The sequence below is a fragment of the Paralichthys olivaceus genome, chromosome 16, assembly GCF_024713975.1.
Source record: "Paralichthys olivaceus isolate ysfri-2021 chromosome 16, ASM2471397v2, whole genome shotgun sequence".
Taxonomy (NCBI): Eukaryota; Metazoa; Chordata; class Actinopteri; order Pleuronectiformes; family Paralichthyidae; genus Paralichthys; species Paralichthys olivaceus.
Window position 1 is genome coordinate 3,551,642 of NC_091108.1, and position 14,033 is coordinate 3,565,674.

Consider the following 14,033-nt stretch of genomic DNA (forward strand, 5'->3'; position numbering starts at 1 on the left):
TGGGTGTAGCATGGTCACCTCTCGCTATGACCACGCGCACACACACACACACACACACACACACACACACACACACACAGAGATCCACTTAATCCCATTTCCCTAAGCAGTCCAATGCGCAACACTGAGAATCCCATCAATGTCACAGTTTGAATCACTGCAGTACAATCAACTGGCAGCGAGTGAGTAGAAAACCAATGAATCTGTCAGCTCAGTCGCAGGGTAAAAGGAGAGAGAGAGAGAGAAAGCCTCTTTGTCTTAGTGCCAGCCATCCGCCGGCAACAATAGCACTGCCATGCAGACGGAGCGCACCGCCAGCGTCACCTGGAAATCAAACCAATAAACACGCATTATGTTTCCCAGTGGCTGTAATAATTTCTCACTGAGCTGCGGTGGAACAATACACCGGCGTTTCATTCGAGATGCTTTCTGTGCAAAACGGCAGAACACTCGGGGGGCAGAGGGGAAACTCACGGCAGAGGGAGGTTTTCGAGATGAAAATGGAGACGGGAAGAGGTGAGAATAACATGGAGGAGTTTTTCTTTTTTTCATTTCATCTTGCCTTGCTCTATTTGCATAATTAGTAAGGAGGTTATTGCCAGGGGTGCTGGGCCTTGAAAGCTACTGGCCTGGAGGAATAATTAAGTCACTCTCTCCTATCGCTGCCATCTTCAGGGTGCAGAGAGCCGGCGAGCGATCTGAGCACGGGCCAGAACCAGAGCCGATATGTTCTGAATGGGAATGATGTTGTTTTCCAAGAAAGCCTAATGCAGGATTTATGTTTCGTGGTGCTCTCCCCTCACAACGAATGAACAGGCCAGTTTATGAGCAACTGTGAGAGAGACCCCCCCCCCCACTCCCCGCCGCCCCGAGCACATGAACAACTTTATTTATTCAAGGGAAGTTTGCTGAGCGCTGCTTCGTATTCACACAACATTCACATCTGCCAAGTGCTGCTCCAGTCTTCACAGACGTTGGCTTCTGAGCGGCAGCAGCTGAGAGTCGGGCGTCTGCCTCTCCAGACCATTCCGCCGCGTTCAGACCAGACATGACACAACCGCCGTGGGTGAATCCGCAGATTGTGTGGAAACAGTAAATTAGCCTATGCATTCATCTGCGGCGATTTTCAACTTGAGACCACACGTGTCGAGAGTTACGAACCGTTCAGCTGGTCTGTGACTATAAACACAAATACTGCTCCAAGCATTAGTCAGGCTCCCCAAATGCAAGGGTTGGTTCTGCTACATTACACGTGAAGAATCCACAGTTTTTATTTATGTGGTATGTAGACAAGCAGACAGTTTATACTGTCCCTGTTTGGAGGTCTCCGACAATCAGAATCAGTTCAGTGTGGATTTAAATGAAGTTTGGGTTTGCACACGTTGGCTGAACCGTTGATTGATTTGATCTACAACGCACAGGCCTGTAATGAGTGAAAACACTGAGCTGAATCCCCGAGTCAGGCTTGATCGCAGCCCAGGCAGCACTTTAGTACCGAGTGTTATTCTCATTTGTAAACAGACAAATGAAGACACGTTTTTATTTAATCTTTAGTTCCTCAGATAACAAGTAACATTCTGAACACAAGGGATCAGTTAAGAAAAAATCCTGGTCAATAGTTAATCTCAAAATTACATTTTAATGCTTTTTTAATTCCCTTTCTGTTGCTTCCTTCATATGAACTTAACTTGAACGTCTGTAAATGTCTCAGCTTTCCACTGGGGAACTCAATGAAAGATGAATATTTAGTTGTTAATATATAAAACAGCTTTACAAATTTTGTGTCTGCACGCTGAAGGAAGAACCCGTTTCTGACCCACGTGATCTTTATCTCCTGTGTCTGGCTGAACAGTGACAAATTAAAAAAGAGTTCAAATCAAACTTTAATCCTCTCCCTACCTGTCCAATCTCACACTGACATACAAATCTGGAGAGTGATTTCCTGAAAAAAAAAAAATACTTTGATATCTCTTGTTCGGGCCTCGCACGTGGAAAACTCATTCTGAAACCACGTGAGGGACGAAGACCCAAAATATTTTCCACGACAAAGTGTCGCTGAAATTTCCCTTTTGGTGGTCAGGAGAAAAAACAGAAATAGTCCACTGGGCTGATTAAGTGTTTAATAAGCAGGGAAATGTCTCAAGTGTCTGTGATAGTTAGTAATTATATGGATCCTCCTCAGGCCGACCTCTGAGGTCTCCTGCATCTGGTGTCCCGATCGGTTGGTGAAATATTAGACGGGGGAGGTTTCCCCCGGCCACTCTGACATCTTCATCTCTCCGCTCGGTCCGGTTCTGAAGTGAAAACACTAAAACACACACGAGGCGGATGATAAGAAAGCTGCAGGCTCCGGTCGATGATGAGTCACGAGGCACATGCTGTTGTTTTTTTTAATCCTCGGAGGTCGAGGGATGGATGTGACTAAACACTGTCTCAGCGCTGAGGTGACGTTATCTGTGGCATAATCCCTCTGTTGTTAGCAGAGCTGATTACGATACCGCACCACGTTCTGGATGGTATTTAATCTTGAGGATTGAGGGCAGAGGATCAAATACCAAGAACGACTTTGTGTTTTTTAATATTTACCTTTATATCCTAAATTTACCCAAGAACCTGATTATCAACAGGTTGATTCATAAATGTATTATTATCAGCGTTTATATTTGTATTAAAAAATGAATAAAAACATATATTGGGTTGTTTTCTTTCCAACACAATATTTTTGCTTCTTTCTCATTCGACACTTAACTCTTTTCTCTCTCGTCAGTAAAAAAGCATCTGGTATCAACCGGTCCTTCTCGTGATGCCTGCAAATACCCAAGAATGCTGAAGAGAAGATTACATTGGAATTATTCTGTCCTCTCCACTGGCTTGAAGGATGAAAAAATAACTGCCACGCTGTTTGCGCTCACTTGAGTGTGTTATTTAGAAATACAGTCATGAAATAGCTGTCCCTCAAACTATATATATATATAAATTTGACTTCTTAAGATTGTATATGTCCTTTTTCAGCCTCACAATCTTGCACATGTCTCAGATTAAAAGGAAAAACAACCTCCTGCTTTTCATTAAATCTCCAGATCGTGATTTCAGTTTCATGCACAATGTGTCTGGAATAAGTTTAAATGAAATGTTGATTTTCTACAGTACTTTCGGAGTTCACGCATTTACCGACTTCACACAGCATAAACTCACTGCAGTTATAAAATCACTGGACCAGCAGATACAGCCATCACATAATGAACTCCCCCGTCACCGCCGAGCAGACGACTGCTGCATCTCCTGTACATCTGTCTGGTGCTTCCACAGCCGACCCTGTACGCTCATCATGAGCCCTCGTTGTTTGTTCAGCGCGGATGAACACAGCCGCCGCGGCACCGTGCTGGAACTTCAACTATGAACACTTCCTCCGTCAACTCACTTCTTTGTTTACACTTACAACAGTGTCAGTGTCAACCAATTTGCATGAGAGGAAAACAAGAGGTCACATTCTGGTGTTGTGTTGCATTGATTAATGAGGCGGAGTTCGTCAATTAAAAAATAGATGAAAAGTTGGTGCGGCAACTCCACCAACTCTTCTTCTGCTTCATTAATTTACATTAAGATCTTCTGTGAACCTTCTCTTCAGCACTAACTTGTAAAAAACCCAGCAGAGGAAGAGGTCAAAGTATTTATCTCAAATCACATGCATCATTTTGGTTTTCTGAGAAATGCAAAGAAATGAAACTGCGGCAGAAATGTAAGAAACTAAGGAGACAAACCATCTGGTAAAGAAATCTTTCTTTGGCATGAGGCGACTTCAGCACCCATCCATCAATCATCCACACAGTTCCAAACCAACGTGTGCACGGCTCCCACGCAGATTAGAACATGTTTACTAATCGCTCACACTCGAACAACACAAACTTATTTCCAAGCAAAGTCAGCGAGAAAAGAGATGAATGAGCGTAAAAACTAACACGTCTAAAAACCGTTAATGTAAATTTCAGTCCAATCGTTTTGAATTTGTAAACAGTCAGACACAGGAATACTTCACAGTGAAAGAAACGACGGAATCACCTATGGTGCGCGGCATCATTCCTTGTCGTGGCATCAAGTTGTCATCGAGACCCTCCAGGCCACCGTACAGGGAGTGAGAGATTCTGCGCTCGTGGTCGTCCAGAGAGGTGTTCATGGTCTGCTGGGGTCCCAGCGGGCTGCCTGGTGTCTCCTGGTTAAAAAAAGAAGAGGTGAAATTAAAATAAAAAGTTTCCATCTCGGGCTGTTTGGTTAATGTTTCTGTTTGAATAGTTCCAAAACAGAAATGATTATAGATCTATAGATTTAACATGAGGGGAAAAAAGGTCCAACGAGCACCAAATAACGAAAACGCTGCAGAACTAGCTTTGATAATATCTGTTGAACAGTGGTGAATGGACACGAGGGCTCGTCTCCATGCTAATGCTAGCCGTGTGATAAATGAGGATGGATTTCCAATAGGCTGTTGAGCCACAGGCAGTTAGCTTTCCCGACATTTCCCTGAGGACCTGTGATGACACTCTCTTGTTTGCTGGACAAATAGACCATTTGCTGGCCCCGTCTTCCCTAAACATCCGCTGCCTGCATTGGCTCTCCTTGTTTGTCCATTGGATCGTTGGGTGTATTGATTCGCTACGGTTTCTGCATTTATTACTGAAGACGATGACAGCCCTCGCCATAAAGATAACCATGACCGCCAGCATAGCGTGACGGGCGATAACGGCATCACATTCGGGTCAATATCGGAGCCAAATTACCCCAATCAATGACTGTAACTAGCGGGGCTGGGGTTTCGATTTTGGCAGAAGGTCTTTGCCCAATGATCCTTTCAGCTCACTAGATGCTTGAGTCGCTGGAATTACCGCGGCAGACGCGACTCTGTTGTAAACAAACAAGTCCGGTTTATGGGAGACAACGTTGTGTGGACACGTGAGGAGGAGGGCAGATGAAGTGCACTTCAGATCAGACGACGGCGAAAAATTTTCACTTGCAAAAAACATGCTTATCATTTTTTGAAGGGGTTTGGGTAATATATTGACATGATACAAGTCTGTAGTATCCAATATTATAGTAATATTTATGAAAAAGATGAGGATGCATTAATGAACTCAGAATTCATAAAACCATGGCAACAGCTGTAAAGATGATCGAAGGTTTTTAATAAACTAAAAGTGAAATTCTGCAAATAAAGAAGTGATTACAGCTTTTAATTAAATGCAACGTCTCGCTCTGAATTGTTATAAATAAATTGAAAAACTGAGACAATTTGTTTTGATGTTCTGAAAATGTTGTTTAATTGACACACATCTAAAATGTAGAATTTAGAATTGCACAAATTAAATTTTAATTTCATAGTGTTCAATTAGTCCATTGACTCGAAGCTAAATGAACGAACATGAAGTCCACCGCAGAAACAAACTTATTTCTAACTTATTTCGCCGTATGGCGCTGTGACTGCTGCCGTGCGGCTTCTCTCGACTTTAAATGAGACGCAGTAGTTAATGGATCGGCAAGCTGGAGGGGTCGGGGTGAGTCGGCTCAGTGTGAGTCGAGGGGATTCGCCATACTGCGGGCGCATTGACAAATCACACGGCAGCTCATTGCATATTCAGGGCGATAATTGAGCTCCGGGAAGGTCTCGATCCCATCAGGTGCCGGCTGGGATGAGGAAGTCAGCTGCTCGGGGTTCGCCGTGTTTCTGTGGGGATGGAGGAATGAACCGGAGCGTCTGGGCTTGTGATTTATGCAAAAGGCAAATATTTCAGATTGATCTGAGGTCATCTGTCAAGAGACTGAGACACAGGGAGGGAAGTAAATACAGGATTATTTGATCTCATATGTCAGTAAATGTCAAAATGAGTCAGAGCTTTCCACCTATAGTAATCCGATATTATTTGATTTTAACTAGTGGCTGATGGACAGCTGGTTATGAGGTATTAACAATCTGTAGGGACTCTATAGGGACTTTATAAATCAGCTCTGAGCCATATCTGGGAGTGTGAGTGCATTAAATTGTTGTTTCTCTTCTCTCTGAGTGTCTTGGACACTATTTCTTATAAATAGCCAGACACTTTGACAGCCTCAGGCCATGCCTCCAGCTCTGCATGTGAAGCAGAGATTGACGAGACTCCCAGAGCTCGAATTTTATTCATCCACCATGCTCTCTGTGAAGTGCCACTGCCATGACATGTCCACAATACACACACATCCACACAGGGTATCTGTTTACAAACGAACACACGGCAAGATCCTCGAATATAAATGCACACATGCATAAGCTGGATGTACAAAAACACAAACTACACACACATACGCACACGCGGTGGGGGGGGGGGCAGACACAGAGATGTGTGCACGTACACACACACACAAACACAAAACACAGCTCCAGGCTTAGCCTCTGCTTTCAATTACCAGACGGACCGAGGGGAAATCAAAACTTTGACACACCAGGTTGGAAAAGGAGAGCGAGGGAGCCAGGCGATGCCAGAGGCATGCGGGTGCACGCAGATGTGCACGCCTGCACACAAACACACAGCAGCGATGCACAGACTCAGCCTCAGCTTTCGAGCAGGCGACAGGCCAAGGTGTACAGAGAATGTAAAAACATGACATTGAGGAGAGGGAAAAAAGTTGTGTAGCTCAGTTCACAGCCATGTTTTGTTTTTTTAGATTTTTTTTTTTTCTCCAGTTGCCTCTAGGGAGGAGAGTGTGTGGGAGGGGTCGCTGAACTACTGTGACCCGACTACTTATTTTTATTCCATGAAACGATTCGTTGCCGCTCTAAAGGCATTTCCCAGTGGTTGGTGTTTTATATTTATCACAGACGAGCTCTTTCAGATGCGTCACAGGAGTTTAATTTATCTGCATGAAAACAAAACAAGGGACATTTGATTAACACTACATTGATCATGAGAGGGTCAGAAACAAACCAAATCCTGAAAGTTACTGGATTAAATATGTCGCATCTGTAGTGGAAGCACTAAAAACGACTTCCGCATCATCGATGTTAAACTCTCACGCCTTGTGGAGTGAAACGAAATCCCTCTTGACCAAACTACGATCTGGATTCCGCCCTGAATTTTTTCATAAATTATAAGAAATGTAATGTTTTAGGGATTTAGTTCTAGTTGTTTGGGCCGGAGTAGTGACAGGAAGGTGGTATCCTCGTTCAAATCCCAGAGGACCAAGTAAAAAAAAAAAAACAAACCCTGAACATTAACGGTGAATGAACGTCTCAATAACTAATGTTGACAAGTCCCTATGTTGACATGTCCGCCTTCCAGTTTTTCCACTGGAGTTGCTGGGGGGTCAACAGTTAGCTCTAGAGAGCGGCAGCGGGAATGTGCGGCTCCGAGGCGCGAATGTGTAAGTGTGAAGCAGGCGGCTGCTGGAAAAGGTCATATGTGCTCAGTCAGGACAAATAAAAGAATAAATCATTTATGTTTACGTGCGCTGAAATGGTTCCACACTGTTCCACACGTTTTATAAAAGATTCATTCTTTCCCCTCGTTTCTCACCTCGTTTCTTTTGGCCACTCGTCTGGCCACAATGAGCTGGATCATCCCACGTTTGTTGCCCTCCGTTGACATGGACTTGCGCAGCGTCTCCATGGCATCTTGGTTGGTTTTGCCCAAGAGCGACTCGCCGTTGACAGCGATCAACTGGTCGTTCACGCGAAGCCGCCCGTCCTGTTGATGCATTAAGAAAATGACACGATAAAAAAATTGTAGCACAGAAAATAGTTTGAGGTTTTTTTCCAACTACCAAATGCATGCTGGGTCATTTTTAAAAAGCAGATAGGCATAGCGCCAACGTAACAATCAGCTTTATCTGATCCAACAGTCTGACTCGCAGTGTATCCTGTTTCTATTCATGATCTAATGCCTGACGGAGGAGAGCTTTTAAGTCCATTATCATGTGCTGTCAACACAAGCTTGAAGGGATGAAAAACAATCAGGTTAAAGGGAATATTCAGCTCTTCAGACAACCACAGCAAATAAAGCACTTTGTGCTCACAGATGTTATCACAGATCAAGCTTTTCTTCATAGATGCTGACAAACAGAAAAGTCGTTTTACTTCACTTTCTCTGTTCGGAGGTTAAACCACCAGAGTCAATGTAGAATTTCTTTCCCACAATAAAAACTACACAAACGCTTAGAAAACAGATTATCTCACATTTTGATCATTTAAATGAACATATTGTTTAAAGCAGACACTCTGCTCAACTTCAAGTTGATAATTTTAAGTTGTGTTATTACTGTAAAGGTCTAAAAGCTGTAATGTTCAGAAAACACTTTCCTCAGACTGTCCATAGCTGCAGCTCCTCTTTTCAGCCTCTGTCTCAAACACTTGGTTTTAGCTCCTGTCTCTTTAAGACCCCCCCCCTCTCCTCCTGATGAAACCCAGTCTGCTGATTGGCCAGCTGGACCACTCTGTTGTGATTGGCTAACCGCTTCCTGTGCGTGCAGGAAATGAACGTGGCTACGTTAAAGGGCGGCCGGACTAGCTGCTGGGTGAGCAGTGTGCAAACACGCAGAACATTCACAAAAACACCCTAGAGGACAGAAACACTAACTAAACATTAGCTAAAGCGTCAAACGTCTCCTTTAATAGATTCTTCAATTCTTGAACAAACAGACGTCCCCTTTTTAAACCTCTCAAACCTTTAATTAATCACAGCGCAGGGATCTTACCTTACAGGCTGCCCCTCCGTTGATGATGGATTTGACAAAGATGCCCAGGTCAGCGTGGTTCTCCTTGGAGCGGTTGCCTTTGACGCTGACACCCAGACCTGCTGAACCCGAGTCGCTGAGGGGGATCTCAAAGGTCAGGAACTCCCTGGTCCCATCTGGAGTCAGGACCAGTTCATCCTCCTCCGTCTTCTTCAAAACAAAGACAGATTAAAAACTGAGAAACCGAAACCTAACGAAGAGACACATCTTTCTAAGAATGAGCCCTCACACCAAACTCAGAATCTTGAGGTGCACAGCTCACATTTAAATTCAGTTAAACGCTCGAGTGATTAATTATGCAGAAGCATTCATGCATTTATTCCAGCCTGAAGCAGCAAACACACACGCCCCCGTAGCCCCGCGACGCTTTCACCAGGTTCCTGCGGGTGAGCCGAAGGGCCAAAGTTAAAAGGACATTCATTTGGCCACTTGAGGTTAATGAAAAGTGCTTGCACATAAATTGCAGCAGGGCAGATAGCAGGGCGGTAAATCAGAGCGCAAGCTCATTAGCTGCATCAGATATATTAGTGTTAAACAAAGCAGCACTCCTACGTGTTAAATTAGAAACCTGGTGTTAGCAGGCAGGGACTTATGTTCTTTAATCAACGCACAATGCTCAGGTTTATCAGCGTGAAAGGTGGATTTTTGCTCTTGATATGGTTTAATTATTCCTCTTGTCTGGTGTTTTAACTAAAAAATAATTAATTTCCATTATGTTTTTAAATTAAAACTGCAACACCAGGATGTGGACGAGTATAGAAATGTAATTTATCATATTTGTTCTGTGAAATCCAGAGAAATGATCAGATATTGTTTCTCTGCAGCTCTTATTAAGTCTGAATGTAATGAAATGTACGTTTAAAGCCTCGTTAATGTTCGTCGTTGCTGTTCGCTCGTAGAGCATCTCCGACCTTGTTTATCTTTGAGTTCGCGGCTCGTCCAGAGCAACATTGACTGAACTGGAGGCAAGAGTCTGTGAAAAGGTCAGAGCCTACACACATCTCTATTACCCTTCAATAATTACGGAGCATGGAGATTCTCAGATTCCGGAGACTCGTCGGTAAAGACGCATTCTGCAGGAATCTTTGGAAAAATCTCAGCTAATGGTTTATCAAGGCAAAGAAGCTTCTTTCTTCTTCTTTGCCCTTTTTTTTTTTGCAGTGTTTTGAATTCTTCCCAGCGACGACACCGAGAACACTGCACCGAGTTCAACCTTCCTCAAGCACGAGTACAAGAGGATCGTGGTGGATTCCAGCTGCTCTATCACTTTTCACACTTTATCTCCAGTCTGGCAACAAACAGGCCTGAGTCCAGATTCAGCCTTTAACAAAATGAACCTTATTCTAATGTTTCTAGAAGCGTTTTTAAACTTTGTTTGACCCAAAAACATCAAAAGGTAACGTCACAATGTGATTAACAACATGAAGGAGGGACGGACTTAGTGATCACCTGTAGAACCTGAAGAACCAACTCCACACAACCATGCACATGGATGATGATGCCATCAAACAGGAAGTAAACTTCTCACTAACCCTGCATGAACGCAGCAGCTTAATTGACATGTTGAGTGTTCGCTCTTTCTCTCTCTTTGCCTCCACAACAGGTGCTTCTCTCGCTCTCATCCTCCCTCTCTCTCTCTCTCTCTCTCCGAGCTCAACAATAAAAAGCTGTTCTCTCTCGCTTGTTATTTGACAGCTGTCCCCTGAATAGACGGGTGCGTGCACGCTCGCGCCTGGCAATTATTGTGCACGCCTAATGAATTCAATCATCGGGCTCGGTGTCAGCATGTCATTAGCTCCCTTTGTTTGCCGGGAGAGAGATGGAATTGCTCTGGGTAGAACAGAGAGAAGAGAAAGAGGGATGGAGCAAAGTGGAAGAGGAGGAGGGTGAAAGCAGGATGTGCAGGGTGAGGAGGAAAGGGAGGGAAGAGAAGGAAGGAAGGAATATAAAGGACGAGCGAGAATGACAAGCAACTCAGAAAGAAGTAATTTTACCTGGAATACATTTGTGACATAATTAAAACGAAGGCAACAAAATTGGATATCAGACTATCGGATTAACAGAAAGTGTTTTCTGGAATTAAATCTAAGTGACCAACAATTGCTTCATCGTCTCGACCCTGAAACGTTCCGAGTACGAAAACAAAAAGCAGAGAAGAGTCTTATAATTAAAAAACGTATTGATGAAACCTAATGTAATTTCAAGGTCGTGACATTTATTCACTGATACGAGGGATTTAGAGATTAACAATCTCTTTATTAAAGCAAAGAATTCAATCTAATTTACACAAGAATCAACCTTTTGTATTTGAATCCCAAACACTACATTTATAATACAAGTAATGTTCGTAACATTCAATTTCAAATAAATTATACTTTTTAAAATTCGGTCTGTGATAAACAATTGGCAGATAGTCTTTAAATATATATATATTTATATTTATGTCTGTAAAATCAAAAGCTCTGCTTCAGCTGTTATTTACAACTGTCACGCTAACACAATGCTAGCTCAAGCAGCTAAAGTCAACAGATAATAATTGTATCATGAACAATTACAATGAACTATTTATGCTACGTTAAAGATAGTTTCCAAACTCTGATGCGTAAAAACCTAAAAAGTATTTTTGCCTTTCAAAATTAGGCCTCTAACGTAGCCTCGCTAGTAGATTCCTCCTCGTTTTAAATTTGTCTGATTCTTTCATTTCTTAGCAGATGATTTGACGGTTTTCAACTTATTAAGTATAACTTTCCTAATCTCCTAAATTCAGAGCGGAGAAGCAGCTGCCTGAACCAAAGTGGAACATACAGAACTAACAGACCTGGGAATTTATAGATAGCAAATAATACATTTTATTATTAGGTACATTATTTGAGTATTTCTCTATTTGTTCAGCTACATGCCTTTAAATGTTACTAGCTTATTAATTTCCTACATTTTTATTTTTAACTTGTAAAGCACCTTGTAACTGTGTTCTACAAATCAACTTTATCATTATAATTATTATATTAAAGACATTTTAAATAACATGAGCCACGAGAGAGGAAAGAGAGGACTTGAAAAAAAAGAAAGAGAGAGAGAGCAAAGAAAAACAGTAAGTTGGGCAAAGGTGAGGGAGAAGAGTGATGGGCTGGAGAGGAGGGACAGGGACAAATAGAGCGCGGGTGAAAAGCCGAGGAGCCGAGGAGAAAAGGGTGAAAAGAATGCGAGCGTGACGATGACGGAGCGAGCGAGTGTGAATGAGAGGCAGACAGAAAGAGATGAATCCATGTGGAACACAAAAGGAGACAGACACTGCCACCTCTCTCACTGTACGTCTGTATCTCTACCTCTCTCCGTCGCTTTCTTTCTCCACCTCCAACCTCTTTTCCCCACCTGTCTTTTTTTGTTCTTTTTAAAAACCCTCCGCTCATTTTCTTCGCCACGCCAACCCTCAATTTCACTTCCATCTCCCCGTCTTCTCCGTCCCTTCTATTTCTTAAATCTTCCCATTTGTTTCCTGAGAGCACGTCTGTGCTTCTCGTTTTTCTCTTCGTCAAAGTCCAAACCGACATCACGACCGAGCGTCACGTGTTCCGGGCTCAACCTGTTGATTTGATAACATCTGAGAAAGTTGCGGGCGAGGCAAAAGAAAAAGACGGAGGTGAAGAGAAAGAAAGGGAGGGAGGGAAAAGGTGACAAGGAGGCAGTGAAGGGTGTAATTGGTCGAGGGAAGTCGGGCGTGGAGAACATTGTTGGCTGCCAACTGTGGCACAATCCATCTCTTCTAATTCATACTCTGCCTCTCTCTACCTATTCCTCCCTTACTTGCTATCACTTCATTTATCTCTCCAACTCTCACCCATACATCTCCCTCCTCTGCTGAGTGGCCAAAAGTTTGTGGACACACTAACCCACACCGGTGCACTTTTTATTCCTGGGTCTGTTTTTCTTATTTCGTCCTAAAATAAAGCTCCGATTTCAAAATGACTGAAAATCTCTGTCTCTCTCTCTCTCCCCTTCTTCTTCATCTCTCCGCCACACTCCACCTCCTGTTTCCCTCTATTCATGTCAGCCTTTATTTTTTCTCTTCCCCTCACCTGTCTTCCCCTCCCTTCCCCTCGCTCTCCCTGACACGTCTCGCTGTAGCTCCATGCTGATAGACCATGAATATCAAATACCGGTGTGATCGACGGAGCCGAGACTGGCGCAGCGTGGAGCGAGAGAGAGAGAGAGAGGAGAAGGCAGGTGTGTGTGTGTGTGTGTGTGTGTGAGAGAGAGAGTGAGAGCGAGCACAGGTCCATGTGTGTCTGTAAGTGGATGCGTGTCATTATAAACACGCAAAGCAGCATGTGCACTCGCTGCAAATGTCATCCTTACATATTGTGTGTGTATACGTGCGTGCACACACATGAGAATACAGCAAGTGTTGGAATAACGGATACACACACTTCACACTTATTGTCCAAAACTAATCAGCTGCCCTCTTCTCTCCCTCTTCTCTCTCTCTCTCTCTGACAGTCAAACACAATGTGGCTCGCTCTTTGCAGCTCCACAACCCACTAGAAACCATTCATAACCTCATCCAACCCGGAGCAATTACATCAGCAGCTGCTCCCAGTCTCTCCACGTATGTGCGAGTGTACTTGTGTGCGAATGTGTAGAGGTGTTTTTGTGTGAAGTTCACCATATGGCTTATGTGTGGGTTTCTATGTGAGTGTGTGTGTGTGTGTGTGTATTTTTTAATGTGCGAAAGCCTCAGTATGGTTTATGTAACTGTATACTGTGAGGATTGTGTGTGGAGTATATGCTGTATGGGTGGCAGTGTGTGTGTGGGGGTGTGTGTGTGTGTGTGTGTGTGTGGGCCAGGTGGCTGCTTGAAACATCACTTTAATTAAGCCGCAGAGCCTGTTCTGTGGTAGAACGGCCCTCTCTGATTGACTCGTATGTGTCACCAACAGGCCGCAACACAACACGGGAGCAGCAACGAGCCTGCTGCCACAGAGCTGCAGCTATTAATCACTGCTGCAGCGCTATTTCACTAATAACGAAACAAAGTTACGCAACTTCAGGAAAACGACTCCCTGGTGCTGAAACACAACTCAAGCAAATTAAATTCCTGCTCAAAACTTATTTTTAAAGGAAATGTGATTTGTTACTCTGCTGTTTTAATTGCTCATTTCATCATTTCTTTACTTGCAACTACATTTTACGCAGTTTTTTAAAATGGGACAGCTTCTAACTTTGTTGTCTATGACATAGTGCTGCCAGTAGCCAGTCAGATTCAGTCTTTTTAACCTTGT

General features: G+C 43.4%; 1 protein-coding gene across 16 annotated transcripts in view; it reads right to left on the reverse strand.

Moving 5' to 3' along the window:
- The window catches only part of pard3ab (par-3 family cell polarity regulator alpha, b), a 187,419-nt gene that overhangs the window by 72,691 nt on the left and 100,695 nt on the right, over positions 1 to 14,033 (reverse strand). For 13 of the 16 annotated variants that reach the window (XR_011238733.1, XR_011238735.1, XR_011238734.1 and 10 more), the window contains 3 exons: positions 8,716 to 8,904; positions 7,539 to 7,709; positions 4,060 to 4,210 (listed from right to left, as the gene is read on the reverse strand). Coding sequence is in view for 13 of the 16 variants with exons in the window: in XM_069511046.1 (XP_069367147.1) it covers positions 4,060 to 4,210; positions 7,539 to 7,709; positions 8,716 to 8,904 (511 nt within the window). In the remaining 3 variants the exon portion in view is untranslated. The remainder of the gene's footprint in view (positions 1 to 4,059; positions 4,211 to 7,538; positions 7,710 to 8,715; positions 8,905 to 14,033) is intronic. The other 3 variants (XM_069511045.1, XM_069511042.1, XM_069511050.1) reach the window with 1 other exon arrangement.